This window comes from Lissotriton vulgaris, chromosome 3_1 (assembly GCF_964263255.1).
Source record: "Lissotriton vulgaris chromosome 3_1, aLisVul1.2, whole genome shotgun sequence".
NCBI classification, from domain to species: Eukaryota; Metazoa; Chordata; class Amphibia; order Caudata; family Salamandridae; genus Lissotriton; species Lissotriton vulgaris.
Genome location: NC_141689.1, coordinates 1584290148 through 1584310188, shown reverse-complemented (window position 1 = coordinate 1584310188; position 20041 = coordinate 1584290148). Strand labels below are relative to the sequence as shown.

The following is a 20041-nucleotide window of genomic DNA, read 5'->3' as shown; positions in this document are numbered from 1 at the left end:
TTTACTGCCCTTGCTGCTGTGTCTGCTGCGTCCAGTGCACATTTGATTGACGCATTGGAGATCAGTGTCCCCTCTTGTATAACCATTTCTGCAGCTTCTCTGTACATATCAGGCATGTGCTGCAGTAACTGTTCTAGGGTGTCGTAGTGCGCCCTGTCGTATCTAGCCAACAGGGCCTGTTTATTGGCTATTCTCCAAATGTTAGCGGCTTGCGCTGCCACACGCTTTCCAGACTCTTCAAAGATCTTTGACTCTTTGTCCGGAGGGGGAGCGTCACCAGTGGATTGAGAGTTAGCCCTTTTGCGCGCATTAGCCACGACGAGGGAGTCCAAGGGGAGCTGGCCTTAGATATAGGTGGGGTCCACTGGGGCAGGCCTTTATTTCTTGTCGATCCGGGGGTTGATCACCCTGGCTTTGGTTGGCTTCTTTAAAATGTCTGTTGCATGCTTGAGGATCCCTTTAAGCATGGGTAGAGTCTTAGTGGAGCGTTCAGATGTGGAGAAGGTGTCAAATAAGAAATCTTCATCCACTGGCTCGGCATGCATTTCGACGTCATGGTTAAGGGCTGCGCGCTCTATCAATGCATTAAATGCTGCGGTGTTCTCAGTTGGAGATGGTTTAACATTGTAGGACAGAGTCCGGAGTGGTATGGGGGTCGTCAGGGTCATCGCCTTGATCTCCTGCCCCTGCCCAGTGATGCGAGACATCCTGATCAGTGTCAGTGTTGTAAGAGAAGGCCATGTGGCCATAGTCCACATTTACGTCCTCCTCACTCTGTGCTGGAGAATGAACTATCTGCTGCGAACAGTCCTGAAGTGGTTCAAAAAGAACCGGAGAGGTAGAAGAGACCATCTTCTTTTTTAGGGGAATTCTGTAACCTTCCAAAGGATGTTCAGGCGTGATCTTCCGCTTGTGGACGGTAAGCCTGCCCGACTCCGAGTCAATAAACAGTTTTGCATGGTTGTCAGAAGAAGGCTCGTGATAGACGACCTGTTCATGTGAGGACACCTTCGCCATCTTGGAACCCTCGGCGGTGTCACGGCGTTCGAGATGCTTTGGGCGGAAGCCCAAACTTTATCGGTGCTGAGCCCGCAGGTTTCGAACTTGAAGCGGCCGATTCGGGTTTCTTCGACGCCTGTGTAGGCTGCTCGCTTGACCGCGTTGAATCGAGCTCCCGGCGCGGTGCGCCTCCATCCTTGGGCGTCGACTACACTTTCGGGGCGTCTTTGGTCGTGGGTTCAACCCGTTTTCCAAGCCCAGCCTCGAGCCCTGTGAGGTGTGGCTCGAGACTTTTACTCAACTGAAGGCTTTTGCCCTTTTCGCCATGTTTGGTCGTCGACGTCGGCGCCGACCCCTTCGAGGCGACGTGCTTGCTGGTCGAGGCCTGCTTCGATGTCCCAGTCTTGGAGCCAACGGGCATCTTCAGCGCCGAAGGATCGTCGACAGCCTTAGAGGAAGTGTGCGTCGACGTCGAACCGACCACCATCTGGAGTAGTTTCGGTTTCGATTTCGGCTCCGTCTGTTTCGGTTTTCGCAGAATCGACCGATGGCTCCTTTGAAAGGGTCTTAGCCTGGCTTTGGCGCGGGGCTGTAGACCGTGAGGAAGGATCTTGGCTAAGGCCTTTCGGCGATGCCTCGACAGGAGCCGGAGGGGGCGGAATGTTAATGATAGGCCCCGTAATTACAGGCGGACTCGGTTCTCCACCGGAGTCGTCATCAACTGCCCCAAGGGCCTCATCGTTGTCCCCTACCTCGACGACGTCTTAGTCGTGGACATATTCCTCGGCTTGCTCGTCCACCTCGAAATTGGAGTCCTGCTCAGACGCCGGTTCCGACATTTCTCCGGGAACGTCCTCCTCTTCCTCATCTTGGAAGAGTTCCTCGTCTCCGGCATCGAAGATGTTCGCAGGTGCTGGGGCCGACTGCCTCGCCGCACGTCGAAGTTTAATAGTTTTCTTTGAGCGGAACCTCGAGCAGGCGAAACATTTTGACTCGTCGTGGTCGGGGGACAAACATGTATTGCACACTGGGTGCACATCTAAGTTTAAATATTTTGAATTACAAACGGGGCAGCGCTTAAACGGGGTCCGTTCCATCGTCGATGTAGTCTGGGCCTGTTTTGTCGACAGAAATTACTTCTTTCGACGCTGATTGAACAACACGAAAGGGACAGGCACCGAACGATACAATACCGACGCTGTGAAGGCCTTTTGGCCTTAGGAATAAAAAGAGTACAAGTTTTTGAACTGGAGTCGAGATTAGACATCCGAACCCAATGGCGGAAAAAACCAATCTGGGGATGGAGAGGATGCCCATGCGCACTGTAGTCCAGGGGAGGAGCCACCTATCTCGTGATACTTCGAAGACTCTTCCAGGACAACAATGTGCAATCATCCGGACCCAACACTAGGCGGCGATCTATGCACAGATATGAATTCAGCAGCCCTCATGCCTCGAACACATGTATATCTGTGTAAATATATAAATATGTGTAGAGCTCATTCTCACAGGCCTAAAGATAGATTAAGGAGCTTTTATATATCTTTTACTAAGGTGAGTCACACTTTAAACTTAAAACCCAGCAGTGACTTGTCAGGCTGTGCAAAGGTCAGTCTGATTGTCAGTCAGGCAGCCAGGAGCTAGACATTAACGAAATGTGCAGGCTCTTTGCTGTCTGAGCGGAACTTTGCTGGGCTAACAATATCACAGCTCCTGTGGGCGTGACCTCCTCGGCTCAGGAGAAGTTAGAGCCCCCACCCCCCCCCCCCCCCCACCCGTGACATGGGAGAGTGTCAGTGATGCCTTGTACCAGGGTGCTTCAGTTTTAAGCCCTGAAGTGCCTAGGGCGGAGTGTATATCACTGACACCTCGTCAGAGTGGGTGGGGTCAGTAGTCTATCTGACCCCATCATGCTGGTTTTTTAGGTCTCGCGCCTGCGATGCATATGGCGAAGCCATATTCCATCGCGCAGGCGCGATACTATTGTTGCCGGGTCCGCTACCCAGGAGACAGGAGATGTCACGCGCACGCTCTGGAAAGCGAACGGCGCCGGCCGCGCGTGCGCGTTTCCCAATCTCCTGTCTCTCTGGGAAGCACACAAGCAAGCCCAGCAAGCCCAGTCAAGGCAGCACGAGCACGTCCCACGTGAACACACACCCAGAAACTTCCCGAGTCCCTGTTGCAGTGTAACAGGTACATGAATCAGCGTAGCTCTACCAAGGACGAGACAATATACAATATTAACCCGCCCCGTCCCTCCATGTCTTTGTTCTGTTTATGAAGGTGAGTTACGCGAGGCGACTGAGCAGCTTCCAGTGCACGGCTGCCATGAATTATTCTCGTTAATATGTGTCCGGTTGACGCCGGCCCGGATCTCTTACACTATATATTATTCAGAGCCACTGAGACAGGGCTAGAGTGTGATTAATGATTGTGATAAGTGAAAAGTTGTGGGAGATAACAGTTGATGGCTTTCGCTATGCTAACAGTGTTAATCACCTGTGATGGCCCCTTTTCCACAGTCCGTTAAGGTGTTTGTTTACCCCACAGGCTCGTCTGTTCTGAGTTTTTGAGTTTACAGACTTGCCAAACTGGAAGTTGCGGGACAGTCCTTTTCAGACTAATCCGAAATGTCTGTTCCTCCTATAGGGTGAATGGAGAGATCGTCGGATGATAATCTGGGTCAGATTTTGTTCCAATAATTCCTTATATGATTGTTATTGTGAAATGTGCATCAAGAAGTAGTCCTAATACATGGGTAATCGGGACCTGCGGTGGTGAATTACATTGTATTCCTCTGGTGGCCAGCTACAGATGGCTCCGGTTGTTTTCTTTCAGTTGATGATGGGTGGTTTGTTGCTTTAGACTGGTACAATACTGGATGTCGTCCGCATTAATTCTTTTGGATAGGATTGGATGTCGTGCGCATGCTTGATGTACTATGGGGCAACAGATGGTTTATTTTACATCTGCATGGAAGGGCCTGTGTTTGCTTTAGGGGATTAGGAGTGAATCTCAAAAACACAGGTGTTCAGCACACATCTTTCAAACACATTTACCTTAGATTAGCTAATAAAGGCTATCCATTTTATAACCGAACATTGATAAAAAAAAGCAAGAACCCGATAGAGAGCCTTTATTTCACATCTGTAATTTGTATGGCATTAGCTACATTCCCTCTCAGTCTCGGAATGGAGAATGCAGGCGCCTTTGAGAGAGGGCTCCTGTCTTGCAGCGCGTCTTTCTACGAGCAGGGAAGAGGGTTGGGGGAGCAGCTTGGTTACCAAAACAAGCCCTGAATGCAAATTGCACTCATTTACATAGTTCGGGTTGTCTGGAAAATCTGGCGGGTTAGAGGCACCGGTACAAAACAAACCATCTTCTATAAAGACAAAGTGGAAAATTCCCAAATCAAAGTATATTTAACTAGACAACAAGCACAAAAACAGCAAAAACTTTGTAATCCTTAATGGGCATTTTGGAAAATGTACACATTTATCCTCCTAAATACGCCACAAGGACGTTTTGTTGGAGTTTGCTGTGGTGGAGTGAATAATCTCTATGCGTGCGAATGGTTTGCATCATTGGCAGATTACTTTACCTACCTACAAGATGGTAGAGCGCAGCGGTAGCTGATAGACGGTTAATGTGGTAGGGTGTAAATACCTACCTCAGATATTATTTACTGTTGTAAATCGATCACTTGCCGCTCACAGGGGCAAACAAAAGCACTGACGACTCGGCTATTGAGTCTTTGGAAGTTGATAATGTGTACTGCTAAATTGGACCAGGTAAATAGTTGCTATGGCTGCTAATTTTTTTCGCGCTATGGCATGCCCCATCTACAAGCACTGAGGTGGACTCAGAAGGTGAATGCTCTCTGGAGAGCCAATCGCCAAAAATGGTAACAATTTGGGTAGGAATGCAAATGGGGACACAAAAGGCGCTCCCTCTCCCCCCCAAACCCACCTTCGCCTTCTGCTACCCGTGAAAAATGTTCAATTAATTGGTCTGGAATATTTGCCTACGATTTTCCTGCACGATCACTGGTTCCATATGTACTGTGGAAATTGAGACAATCACCCAAGAGGCTATTATTAAATGCATCCATTTAGGCAAGAGCACCATGGCAGTACATTCTACTGTAAATGGACATGCACCTAAATGACAATTTTACACGTGTCTAATGAGTTATTATACAGAGAAGGCCACCAGTCCCTTTATGACACCTTAATGTCATTAACACACGGCTCATGGGACCCACTTCACAGCCCTTGTGTATTGCATTTATCATACAAAATCCATCTGGAGACGTGACAACTTTCTGTGTTTTTTTATTTTTTTCAAGCCCATTTTTGTGTGGAGAAGTGTGGCTCAATGGTTAGAGCGGCAAACCCTGATGCAGAGGTCTAGCCCGGGACCAGGGTTCAATTCCCCACCTTGGCGGGTCTTGGGCTCAAAATTCCACGGACCTGATAATTCTCGCCTCGGTGCCTATTCTAATCATAGAGTCCCACTCTGCAACTCTGGGCAATAGCTTGCTTAATCTCGACAACGGCCCCCACAACGCTAAGGATGCCTGGCCTTCACCCTGGGGGTGCCCAGGAGTGGACGCCTCACAGGGAAAGCCAGGACGGGTTCCACAGCGGTATTCGTACAAGCGCCTTGAGACCCTTGCGGGTGAGTAGTGCGCTATACAAGTATCAATTTACATTTACATTTACATTTTTGGAAATCCTATTTGTAAGTTGGGCCATGCATGATGGATAGTTATTCAAATTTGAGTGTTACACCAAGGATACGAGTGGGTTCCTAGGCAACATACCACTTGCAAACATCTGTAAAGCTGCAACATGGCCTACACAACGCACACTCACAAAGCATTACATGTAGGCATTCATGCTTTTCTGTCTGTTAACATGTGATCTACAGCTACACAATATGCAAACAGAAAATTTCACTTAGCCATAACTATCGGTTTGCACCTGTTGTGGTATATAGATTCACATGCATCCTCACACCTCCCCAGGTTTGAGCATACGCTCAGATGTTTGTAACATAATACACATTAATATCACGTTTTCAGTGCACCACAAGCTGCCTTGCTTTGCTTTATTCCAAATATCATCTTTTATGCTTTGGATGGGTTTCGGAAGCCATCGGAGGTGTAGTCTTTTTCCTTGTGCATTTACGGTTTAAATAGTGAAACTAAATCTTTTACTTTAAAGAACAAGCATTTGCAATGCAAAAGGTCTCGCATTTGCGAGAGTTTGAGCTATTGGCATTGTAAATGAAAATGCTTTTTATTTATGTGCTTTGAAAATGTGCAAGCAGTGTTTATAGTCCTTACGAGAAGCAAGGCTGGCAGTAACTGCGCCTCTTTTACTGCTAAGCCTTGCTTCTATAAGTACAAAGTGTGCATTTACACACCATTTGCAAGTTTTCAAAACATAAATAAAAGGCGTTGTCATTTACAATGCCAATTGCTCAATCTCTCGCAAATGCGAGACCTATTGCATTGCAAATGCTTGTTTTTTTAACAACTATTTGGTGGGTGCTTGTATGTATGAATATATGCGTATTTTTGAGTGAGTGTTGTGAATGTGTGTGGGTGCATGTGAATGCATGGGTGTAAGGGAGTGCATTTGTGTCTGCGCTCCAACCATCTTCTCAGTTGCAGTTAACAGCTGTCACTAAAATCCAAAACAAAAATATGCCACACTAATGAACTGTAGTTAAAAGTGGCGCAAAAATGAAGCTAAAAACTCAATATTGTGCTGCAAAATTTCGAATTGTGGGGATAAATTTCATGGTTTATGCAGCAATATCCTGGAGAGTCTGTACAAATGAGCTAGCAGCCTAATATTTCTGCATTTGTCAATGTAATCACTGGCCAACTGCTTGATCACAAACTAAAATTGACCGACTATACATGTACATTTAACATAGGCAGTTTTTTGGGACACACCTGGACTGTACAGTCACAAAGAGGACAGACCATACTAGCACCACAAAAACACAAATAGCTTAAGCATTAAGCTTACCAAGTGCACTCGTAGCATCTTCAAAAAGGGACGCCCGAGGTTCGCTTTGTATGCTGCAAAACAAAATACGTAAAAAAAAAGTTAAAAAGCATGAAACCTAAGTATGTTTACAGCAAATAAAGAAAACAAATGCAGTTCCTTTTGAAGCAGGTTTCGTTAATGGAAAAAATCTTGTTTTATAAAAAATAAACAGTAGATAATGAAAGTAGTAGTAAATGGAAACGTAGGTGCAAGGACAGGTAAACCTCTACAGGCAGTGACTCGACGTCAGAAATGGAGTAGTTTCCTACCTGTAACTCCAGTTCTGTAGTAGGGGTATCCGTTATAGTCATAATCTTGTTTTATAGTCCCACCCATGTTCGTGGACCCCGGAGCAATCACAATAGTCTCTAAAGTGGTCTTCTTCTGCAGTCCTGCATAGACACTTAAGAGAAAATCAAAGACAAATAATGCAGCCTAAAACTACAAGGCTACATTGTCCAGCACTTCATCTTGAAGTGAAAAGGATAGCCAAATAATATTACATTTAACACACTTTGCAAAGTTTCACACTATGAGAAACTCCCCTTCACAAAAATCCTTTGTAATGATAGAGAGGAAGGGTTGGACAGACAAGCCCCATAGGCTGCCATTATGTGCCTGGAAAAGGGATACCGTGCCTTTAAGGAACTCTCCAGAGACCCTCGGTATCCTAGGATGCACAGCCAAAGGCCTTTTACTTTCAGTTCTTTTTGAAGGTGTATAAAGCCAGGCCTGTAGCATATAGTACATTATCTCTTAATCCACTGGGGAGGAGGGCAGGAGCTTATGACTATAGCAGAGATACCCCTACTACAGAACTGGAGTTACAGGTAAGAAACTACTCCTTCTGTAGTAGGGGATCTCTGTGTATAGTCATAATCTTGTGAATAGAATGGCAAGCCCATCCCAACAAACCAAACCAGCGGAGGAGGAAACAGATATCACTTCTGTGCAAATAGATTTCTCAACGAAGCCTGCCCAACCTGAGCGTCTGCTCTGGCATCAGAGTCCAGACAGTAGTGCTTAGCAAAGGTATGGACCGACTTCCAAGTGGCAGCCCTACAGATATCTGCAATGGGACATTTCGCAGCAAAGCCGTTGTAGCCGCTGTGCCTCTGGTGGAATGAGCCTTAGGCTTACCCCCTAAGGTTTTGTTAGCTTTTTGGTAACATAACTGGATACAGGACAGAATCCACCCAGAGATGGACTGTTTTGAGGTGGCAAGACCAGTCCTGACCGATCAATAAATTGACAAACAATTGGTCTGACCTACGTATGTCTCTGGTCTTATCCAAGTAGAATTTCAACACTCTTCTAACATCCAGGGAGTGAAGAGACCTCTCCGCTGGAGTGGAAGGATGTTGAAAAATCGTAGGTAAAGTTATCGTCTGATTAACATGGAAACCAGAAATCACTTTAGGGAGGAACTTAGGGTGAGTTTGCCTCACTACCTTAGAAGCATGAAGTACAGTGTAAGGTACTTGGCAACACAAGGACTCTATTTCACTCACCCTGCGGGCCGATGTAATAGCCACAAGGAAGGCCGTCATCCAGGACAGATGCTGTAGAGAAGCCTTATGAATAGGTTAAAAAGGTTCCTTCATCAAGCGAGACAGCACCACATTCAGCTCCCAGGAAGGCGAAGGACGCCTAATAGGGGGAAACACTTCTTCAATCCCTCAAAAAAATCTTTAATTACAGGAATCTGGAAGAAGGATGTTTGTGAAGGGCATTTCCTATACGCAGTTAATGCTGCGAGGTGAACCTTAATAGAATGGAAATTAAGGCCAGATTGAGCCAAATGCAAGTGGTATGGAAGGTATGGAAGGATGACATCTTCCTTGCAGGTGGTAGGATCACAGTTCTTGGACGTGAACTAGATGCAGAACCTCTTCCACGTGTAGGCATAGTAAGTCCTTGTGGAAGGCCTCCTTGAGTATTTCCATGCAATTGTCAGGCAAATTCAGGTGTCCATATTGCACTCTCTCAGGAGCCATGCTGCCAAACTCAACAATGAGAGGTTGGGGTGCACCATCTGCCCCCGAACGTCGCAGGGGTTTGAGAGACCGGTGTAGCAGGTCCGTGCACCACCACTGCATAGGCCACTCCGGAGCAAAGAGGCTCATTGGTGCTCTGGACTGAGACAGCTTGATGAGTACTGTCGGAATCAGGGGAATGGGTGGAAAAGCGTACAGAAAGCTGTTTGACCAGATGATCCATAGCTCATTCACCAGAGTCCCCGGTTGGTAAAACCTGGAGGCGAAGTCTCTGCATTTTCTGTTTTCGGCGGTGGCAAACAGATCTATTTCTTGAGTGTCCCACCTGTCGAAGCGGTTTCCAGCACCTCATCGTTTAGAACCCACTCGTGGTTTTCTTGGACCAGCGTGCTGAGTGCGTCCGGCTGAGCATTCTGTACACCCGGCAGATGAGTAGCTGTTATAGTCAGTCCTCTGGCAAGCAGCCAGTGCCAGATCGCCTGCGCTGCTTGTGACAGTGTGCGCGATCTCGAGCCCCCTTGCTTGTTGAGGTAATACATTGTGGTCGTATTGTCAGTCTGTTCAAGTAAGGAGTTGGTCCGGAAGGATGGATGAAAGGCCTTCAGCAGCAAGTGAACAGCTCTGAGTTCCAGAAAATTGAAGTGATTTGTGGATTCCGCCTGGGACCACGTTCGTTGGATCTGTAGATGGTCCGAATGCACTCCCCAGCCGCGGAGAGAGGCATCTGTCACGATAGTTCGAATGGGAATGTCCTTGTGGAATGGAACCCCCTTGAGGAGATTCTCTGCTGAGCACCACCATCCCAGGGACTGTTGAGCGTGTAGAGAGTTCGATCCTGTCGTACCAACTCCCTCGTTTCTGGTCCCACTGATCCTCCAGAAATTCCTGCAGCGGCCGCATGTGGAGGCGGGCATATGGAGTGAGGAAGATGCAAGAGACCATCGACCCCAGAAGAGAAGACACAGTCCTCACTGTCATAGATGAAACAGTCATGAGAGCCTGAGCCTTCCGAAGAATCGATAAGCGTCGCTCCTCCAGAGACACGCTTGCTGAGAGAGTATTGATGGAGGCTCCCAAGTACTGCAGGCACTGGACAGGAGTCGGAATGGACTTGGACATGATGTGCAAACCCAACTGGTTCAACAGAACGTCCGTCCTGTTGAAGTGCAATTGCGCTTCCTGGAAGGTGGAGGCTTTGATCAACTAGTCGTCCAGGTATGGGTAGACAAACACCTTGTTCTTTCTCAGGTGAGCTGACACCACTGCCATGCACTTTGAAAAAGTCCTGGGTGCAGACTTCAGTCCAAACGGTAGTACAGTGTACTGATAGTCATTGGTGCAGACTAGAAAGCGCAGGAACTTCCGGTGTTTCCGTGCAATGGGCACATGGAAGTACACATCCTGCAGATCTATTGCGCAAAGCCATTCTCCTCTTTGCAGCAGAGGATAAATCTGGTGCAAAGAAAGCATGCACAATTTCTCCCTGCGAATCCATTTGTTTGCTTGTCGCAAATCCAGAATGGGCCTGAACTCGTTTTTGTCCTTTTTGCGTACCAGAAAGAACCTGAAGTATAGACCCTTTCCCCTTTGAGACATAGGGACGTCTTCTGTCGCCCTTTTTCCTAACAGGGTATCGGCCTCAGCTTTAAGTTCGCGCAGCTGGTTCTGCGAATGAACCGGTGTAATTGCTGGAGGAGGGTTGACAAAACGAAGACTACCCATTGCAAACAATATTCAGCACCCACTTGTCCGGAGTAATTTTTCGCCACTCTGCCAAGTAATTTTGTACGCTTCATGATTTCCCCCCCCCCCCCCCCGCCCCCACGCCCCCCCCCCCCATCGGAGCGGGCAACGGCCGAGGAGGGGGAAGTAACTCCTCAGGACTTAGACCCGCCGGGCCCTTATTCACCAAGGAGGACTGCTGGCCACCTCTACCCCTCTGACGCTTCTGGAAGGGCTGTCGCTGGTATTGCTATTGCTGCTGTTGTTGCTGCTGGCCAGCTTGTTGACCTTGTCGACGCCTCTGGGAAGAGTACAGTCTCTGGAAAGGAGGGATCAACTTCCGCTGCTCCTTTGGTTTTTCCAAACCAACAGCCTTCAGCGTTTCTACTTCCACCTTTATGCAGGCCATTTCCTCATCCGCATGCATCCCAAAGAGGGTAGATCCAGAGAACGGCAAAATCACGATCCTCTGTTGTGCCTCTGGCTTGAGAGGTAAGGCGCAACCATTAATGAAATCTTAAATTGATGCCATGGCAGTAACCATAAGCAGCCAGCAGAGAGGCGTCTGCCGCCGAGCTGATGGCTTGGTTTGAGACCATCATGCCATCGTTCAAAATCTCCTGTAAGTCTTCTCGCCTATCCCTCAGGAGGAGGCCAATAAACTGTTGCAGGGACTCCCACAAAGAGCGGTCACAGCGACCCAAGAGCGCCGAGGCACATGCCACTTTCATCGAGGTGGCAGCCGTACAGCAGACTTTCCGTCCAGCTGAGTTCATTTGACGGCTTTCCTTGGCCGGAGTCGAATGCTGTTTCTTAGCCGCAGTTACTATCACAGAATCCGAGACAGGATCTGACCTGAAGAACGCTGGATCAGATTCCGGGGGCCTGTACTTCCTTTGAAGTCGAGATGGCGCCGACTTCACCAAGGCCGGCATCAGAAACAGCTCCATGGCCGGTTCCTCCAGTCCTGGCACCAAAGGCAGCAAAGGACGAGAGAGATGTCTGCGTTGCAATGTTTCGAAGATCACAGAGGTGGAAGGAGTGGGCACCGTCAATGTGATCCCTAACTTAGCTGCCCTCCCCCCAGCAGCACATCCTAGAATGTCACAATGTCATCCATAGGTGACACTGTAGGAGGAGAGTCAGATAAAGTGGGAGAATACCTTTAGTCACTGGATGTGTTTGTGTATCGGGCCCGTGACCTTTTCCGCTGACGACGATGTGACCTCGTCGAGGATCTACGCTCACTGAGAGAGCGATGCCTCCCTCTGGATCATGACCTTGGCTTTCTGGGCATCGCAGGAACTGCCGACCCCGGAGGCTGCGGAAGCGGAGGAGGCTGAGCCAGAACCCCAGGTTGTGGCTGTGGAGGCCGGGGAGGCGGAGGAGGAGGCAGAGGTGGTGGAGAAGGAGAAGGAGTTGGTTTCCGAGTAAGCAGAGGAAGCGGAGGAGGCGTAGGTGTCCTTGGCCTCGAGGGCGAATAGGTCCGTGAATAATCAGATTCCAGTGACTCACGCACTCTCCTCTTCTTCTCTGGGAGGATGCTCTGGAGGCAGACCTCTCTGCAGATGAGTGTCGGTGTCGCTGCGACCGGGGACTCTCAGAAGATGAAACACTAACCACAGAGGCACTAGACACTGTCCTGGGCCTCGACTTCCTCTTGGACGTCGAATTTTCCTTCCTCAACATCAACCTCTTAGACTTCTCATCCCTCGACGTCAATCTTCTAGATGTCGACGAACTCCTCAACGTCGCAAATCTACGCCTAGACGTCGATTTACCTTTCCTTGACGTTGATCTTCGCGTCAACGGCAGTGTCGCCTTGACGGGGAGCGCCTTCGGGACACATCACAACGTCGATGGTGTGTCAACACAGGTAAAGTCCTCGACGCTGACGTCGTCCGAGGTCTCTACGTCCTACACCTCGACGTTGATAAACTACGTCGCTTCGACCCAGAGCCCTGGGTCGACGGGGAACATATTGTGGTCATACCTCTCGACGCCGAAAGCCATCGACCAGGACCAGTGCCTTTTCTGGGCCTTTTCTTGACTGAGGAGCCCCCCAGAAGCCGATGCACGGGCAGAGGACGATGACCGAGTACCTCCATGCCCAGAAGTCCCACCTGTCTCTTGATGTCTCCTCTGCTCCAGGCCTTGGAGACTAATCTTCTCCCTGTCACGCAGGGTCCTCCTAGAGAAAGAGTGACAGATCTCACAGGAGTCGGGGGACATGGGTGGAAGGGAGGCAGAGTATGCATACTCTAAGGGGGTCAGACTTAGCTTTCTTCCTACCACACTCCAGGCACTTGTCGAATAAAGCTGGCATTTCGACAAGAAAGAGGTGGCAAAACTGGTTAAACAAATACAGCAAGAGGAAGACCTTAGACGGCGAGTGAAACACTCAAAACACTGGAAATGTGCCTAAAATTGAAGTTATACCCAAAAGGGTAGAGCTCAATGCTCCAGGGTCCTGCTAGCAGGAGCCGTAAAAAAGAACTGAAAGTAAAAGGCCTTTGGCTGTGCATCCTGGGATACCGAGGGTCTCCGGAGAGTTCCTTTTCCAGACACATAATGGCAGCCTATGGGGCTGGTCTGTCCAACCCTTCCTCTCCATCATTACAAAGGATTTTTGTGAAGGGGAGTTTCTCGGAGTGTGAAACTTTGCAAAGTGCGTTAAATGTAATATTATTTGGCTATCCTTTTCACATCAAGATGAAGTGCTGGACAATGTAGCCTTGTAGTTTTAGGCTGCATTATTTGTCTTTGATTTTCTCTTAAGTGTCTATGCAGGACTGCATAAGAAGACAACTTAAGAAACTATTCTGATTGCTCTGGTGTCCACGCACATGGGCGGGACTATTCAAAAGATTATGACTATACACGGAGATCCCCTACTACAGAAGTAACTCTCCACCCCAAGCTACAGCACTCCACCCCAAGCTACAACACTCCACCCCAAGCTACAACACTCCACCCCAAGCTACCACGCTAATATTCCCAACTTCCCAGCTTTAAACTACTTCATAATACCCATTCCACGCCAATGTACCCCACTCCACGCTACCCCAATCTACTCCACTTTTGACAACCAGATCACAGCTGTAGCAGGCAAGTGTTTTGGGATACTAAAAACTCTTAAAAAGATCCTTGGCCTCCTCCCCGAATCTGCCAGGAAGTCAGTAGTCCAGGCTCTAGTTACATACAGGCTAGATTATTGCAATGTCTTATACCCGAGAGTCTCACAGTCTCTGCTGATGAAACTTCAACGTGTGCAGAATGCGGCAGCCCATCTGCTGCTGAATCTTCCTACACTGGCTTCCATGGGCTCTGCACTCTCAAAATTGCATTGGTTACGTATGAAGAAAAGGCTCGCCTATAATGCCATGTGCTACTGCTTTTTTCGAGTCCTATTCTCCCGCAAGGAACCTAAGATCTGCAGGGGTCTTGCTGGCTTGCATCCAGACTACAAAGAAAGCCCACAGTGGGGGCTGCTCCTTTAGCTTTTTAGCAGCTAAGCTGTGGAACTCGCCCTCTTCAAATCAGACAGGAAATTATTACTCTGCAAAAATCTAAAAACCTGGCTGTTTAGGTTGGTCTGATTGTGTTCTCATCAGTATGCTGTATTGTTTTTTAGGTCTCGCCTTTACCATTCCGCAGGAATGGGAAATGGGGAGAAGTCAAGTCGGCAAAATCCTCTTCAAACCACGGGCTTTCAGCCGCGGTTTTCTTTAAGTTCACGTGAATCACGTGATTAAACATGCACGCGCATCGGCAGCATTTATCCTGCAGGCTCGCAAAAGGCTCTCCTCCCTCCCCACATCAAAGGCATCAATCACCCTCCCACAGGCTTCCCCAGCGCTGCCCCGCCCCCTGCTTCACAGCCAGGCCATCTGTTCCCTGCCAGACCTCCCACACCTCCGTCACAGCATGCCTGTGTACTTCAAAGGCTTATCACTTCACACGGCCGCCCGCAGGCCGTGCAACCAGAGCACTTCAGTTGGTGTGCAGCCCCCCTCCCAGCACTGCCTTGTTACTCTCGGCAGCCGTGAGTCCCTAAACACTTTTTATATTTAATTAGCAGCAGCAGCATTTCTCCTGCGCCAGGCCACATCAAAGGCTCTGTGCCACTTTCACCCACACAGCAACACTTACAGACACGCAACGCCACTCACACCCACGCAAGCCCACTATCATCCACGCAAGCCCACTATCATCCACGCAAGCCCACTATCATCCACGCAACACCTCACTCACTCACTCACGCAATGCCACTCACTCACTCACGCAAATCCCCTCACACCCACGCAAATCCCCTCACACCCACGCAAAGCCCCTCACACCCACGCAGTGCCACTTTCAGACACGCAACGCCACTCACACCCACGCAACGCCACTCACAGACGCACAACGCCACTCACAGACGCACAACGCCACTCACAGACGCACAACGCCACTCACAGACGCACAACGCCACTCACAGACGCACAACGCCACTCACAGACGCACAACGCCACTCACAGACGCACAACGCCACTCACAGACGCACAACGCCACTCACAGACGCACAACGCCACTCACAGACGCACAACGCCACTCACAGACGCACAACGCCACTCACAGACGCACAACGCCACTCACAGACGCACAACGCCACTCACAGACGCACAACGCCACTCACAGACGCACAACGCCACTCACAGACGCACAACGCCACTCACAGACGCACAACGCCACTCACAGACGCACAACGCCACTCACAGACGCACAACGCCACTCACAGACGCACAACGCCACTCACAGACGCACAACGCCACTCACAGACGCACAACGCCACTCACAGACGCACAACGCCACTCACAGACGCACAACGCCACTCACAGACGCACAACGCCACTCTCACCCATGCAACGCCACTCTCACCCATGCAACGCCACTCTCACCCATGCAACGCCACTCTCACCCATGCAACGCCACTCTCACCCATGCAACGCCACTCTCACCCATGCAACGCCACTCTCACCCATGCAACGCCACTCTCACCCATGCAACGCCACTCTCACCCATGCAACGCCACTCTCACCCATGCAACGCCACTCTCACCCATGCAACGCCACTCTCACCCCCATGCAACGCCACTCTCACCCCCATGCAACGCCACTCTCACCCCCATGCAACGCCACTCTCACCCCCATGCAACGCCACTCTCACCCCCATGCAACGCCACTCTCACCCCCATGCAACGCCACTCTCACCCCCATGCAACGCCACTCTCACCCCCATGCAACGCCACTCTCACCCCCATGCAACGCCACTCTCACCCCCATGCAACGCCACTCTCACCCCCATGCAACGCCACGCTCACCCCCATGCAACGCCACGCTCACCCCCATGCAACGCCACTCTCACCCCCATGCAACGCCACTCTCACCCCCATGCAACGCCACTCTCACCCCCATGCAACGCCACTCACCCATGCAACGCCACTCTCACCCATGCAACGCCACTCTCACCCATGCAACGCCACTCTCACCCACGCAACGCCACTCACACACGCAACGCCCTCACACACGAAACGCCACTCACACACGCAACGCCACTCACACACGCAACGCCACTCACACAACGCCACTCACACGCAAATCGACTCACACCCACGCAGTACCACTTTTACCCACACAGCACCACTTTCAGACACACGCCACTCACACCCACGCAAGCCCACTCACACATGCAACGCCACTCTCACCCATGCAATGCCACTCACTCACCCACGCAACGCAACGCCACTCACCCACACAACGCCATTCACCCACGCAACACTCACACATGCAACGCCACTCACCCACGCAACGCAACTCACTCAAAGCCACTCACACACACGCAGTGCCACTTTCACCCACACTGTGCAGTGCACAATAGGTCTCGCAGTAGAAAAGTTGGAGCTATTGGTTTTGTAAATGACAAAGCCCTTTATGTTTTTAAAATGAAAACAAAAATAAAATGCATTGTTATTTGCAATTGTAATAGCTCCAACTTTCCTACTGCGAGACCTATTGGCAACGCCAGTGCATGTGTTTCTTGGTGAATGAGTCCCTAGCACTGGGACACTTCGTTAGAACTAACTAGGCACTCTACAAAATGATTTTATTATTCTATTTAACAGATGAGGGCTGGTAATTATCTACAAAGGAAGAAGTGATTTACTAAGCAACTTATCTGTTACATTAGTTTATTCAAAACAGATATGTACCTCACAACTATAAGAGCAAATCTCTTCTGCACCTATGAGCCTCCACCATGGATGTTTCTGAAGTAGAGAAACACGTCTTGCTTCAGAGACAAATAATTAACAAACTTAAGAAAAACAACAGACTTGGCAACTCTGAAACAGCGCGTCCCTTTGCATCAATCAAGTATGGGAATCTTAGCGAGAGTTCACCATGTACAGAATTGTTACAAAGTTGGGAACCATAATACTTGATCTTTTTTAGCCACTTCTTGATAAGAAATGAATGGCTGTGAGCCTTCCAATAAGGGTCTGGACTGAAAATAGGGGGAGGCGGTTGATAAGGGTGGCACAGGACTGATTATATTGCGGTTGTTGAACTGCACTATCATAAGCTTTGTTTGTTGACAATCATGTGATCCCATCACGCTATTTGTCTAACCAGAGCCCACAGCCCTTCTTTGGCTTACGCAACAACTAAGACAAAAAAAATAATAATACGTATTTGCGTGTTATTATGGATCTGGAAAAGGAGCAGCATGGGCCATCACTGGCACAGAACCATGAACACCAAAGGGCGATTAGGCAAGTTTATATTAGAAAATAGCTGTAAGATCGACCAGAGGGTTTAAAATCAGCAGGGGCAGGGCAGCACTACTCTGGGAGATGGGCAAGCAGGAACGCACAGCTGGCCGGCACCAATTCTCAAAGCATCCTTATTTAATCCTAGATTGTGCACAAGCACAAATAAATGGGGGACACACACGCTGGTCCTGGAGGCTAAATGTAAACTGGTCGACCATGATGACAGTCTAAAAGAAGATGCATGGGCCACTTGTAGAGCCCAAGCAATGCCATATTGAATAAGCATTGGCAAAGCAACAGGTCTCGCCTATGCGAGAGCTATTGGTTTGGGCAAAGTGTTTTAGCCATGTTGTACATCACTGTGGCTGCTGTTCAGCATGCCTAAACTTTAGTGAGTGGGGTAGATTGGGGCCGAGTGGAGTGGGGCAGATTGGAGTAGAGTATGGTAAAGTAGGGTAAAATGAAGATGGGTGGATTGTGTTAAATTGGAGTGGAGTAGATTGAATTTGGGGAGACTAAGGTAGACTGGGGTGGAGTAGATTGAGGTATATTTGAGTGAAGTAGGTAGGAGTAGGGTAGATCGGAGTAGGATACATTATGGTAGATTATAGTGGAGTAGATTGGGAAGAGTGGCGTGGGGTAGATGGAAGTGGAAAAGAGTGGACTTGAGTAGATTGGAGTGGGGTAAATTGAGAGGGGTAGACTGGGTATAATGGAAAGGAGTGGGGATAGTTTGGAGCTGGCTAGATTGGGGGAATTACATCAGAATAGTGTGGGGTAGACTGGGATGGAGTGGAGTAGATTGTAGGGCAGACTGGAGCGGGGCAGACTCAAGCGGTGCGGGGCAGATTGGAGCGGTGCGGTATGTATTATGGTAGAGAGGATTAGAGAAGAATGGAGTGCAGTAAGGTGGTGTGGAGTAGATTGGAGAGGAGTATTGTTGAGAGGAGTAAGGTGGAGCGTGGTAGATACGAGTGGGATAGATTGTGTGGATTGTGGTAGGATAGATTGGAGTAAAATGAGGTAGAGTGGAGTGGGTATGTGGAGTGGTATAGGTTTGAGTGGAGTTGGATAGAGTGGTGTGGGGTACATTGGGAAGGGGTGGGTATAGGAAAGTGGGTTTCTGTCGCAGTAAGAAATGCGTTACTTACCTGTAACTGCAGTTATCCAGTTTTGGTATCTTTCATAGATTCACATGCCTGAATCATTCCCCGTCGTCGGGGTGGGAGTCCAGGTATATAAAATAGTAATGTCCTAGAGACATACATACAAACTAATAGGCCAGAGGTCTCACATTAGTAGCCTGAGTCCTTTTGAGAAAAGGACCAAACTTTGGCCAGGAGCCAATCAGCTACTACCACCCTCTAGAGCCTTCCTGGAAGGAGCCCTAGTCCCTCAGATTTTCGTAAGCACCGTGCTAAGCAGTACCTACTGAGAGAACCAAGGTGAGCCCTTCCAGGGGAGGCGGGTGGGTTGCATGTGAATCTATGAAAGATACCAATACTGGATAACTGCAGATACAGGTAAGTAACGCATTTCTTATCCAGTATTATGGGTATCTTTCATAGATTCACATGCCTGAGTCAGAGTAGCAAGTAGTAGGCAGCACATTTCGCATAACATAGTATGTAAGACACCTGATAACTTATCAATAGTGCAAAAAAAGAAACTGCAAACAGTAGCAAGATAATAAATGTGCAATCAGTAGGATAGGAAAGGTGGGATGAAAGGAAGAAGGCTCACCTCTAATGGAATAGATGACGGAGCACCGCCTGTCCCACTGCTGCATCCTTCATAAGTTCAGAATCCAAGCAGTAATGCTTGGTGAACGTATGTGGAGTTTTCCATGTCGCCGCTCTGCAAATGTCGACAATGGGCACCCCAGAAAAGAGCGCCAAGGATGTGGAAACCGCTCTAGTGGAATGAGCCCGGACCTTGACCGGCAGAGGGTGACCCGCCTGTTGGTGGCAGAAGGCGATAGATGCAGATATCCATCTTGAGATGCTCTGCTTTGTCAATGGAGGCCCTTCCTGGGCCTGCTGAAGGCAATGAACAATTGGTTGGATTTGCGAAATTGTTCTGTTCTATGAAGGTAGAATTTCAGACATCTCTTCAGATCTAAGGAATTTAGGGATCTTTCTGCTGGAGAGGATGGATTAGGGAAGAAAGATCTCAGGAGAATAGGTTCATTCAGATGAAAAGCAGACGATACCTTCGGAATGAATTTGGGATTAGTCCGTAGAATGACTCTGTCCTGTTTAAACTGAAGGAACGGGTCTTGAATGCAGAAGGCCTGTAACTCACTCACACTCCTTACCGACGTGAGAACCAGCAAGAGAGCTGTTTTCCATGACAAATATTTGAGCTCCGCTTTATGTATCGGCTCAAAGGGGTGCTTCATCAATTGTGCCAGGACAAGATTGAGCTGCCATGTAGGTGGTAAAGGC

The 20041-nt window shown here is 49.0% G+C and overlaps 1 protein-coding gene across 1 annotated transcript in view; it reads right to left on the bottom strand.

The window, feature by feature from the left end:
• The window catches only part of RAD23B (RAD23 nucleotide excision repair protein B), a 366676-nt gene that overhangs the window by 113207 nt on the left and 233428 nt on the right, over nucleotides 1–20041 (bottom strand). The window contains exon 5 of the mRNA XM_086962076.1: nucleotides 7044–7096. Within this exon, the coding sequence (XP_086818202.1) occupies nucleotides 7044–7096 (53 nt within the window). The remainder of the gene's footprint in view (nucleotides 1–7043; nucleotides 7097–20041) is intronic.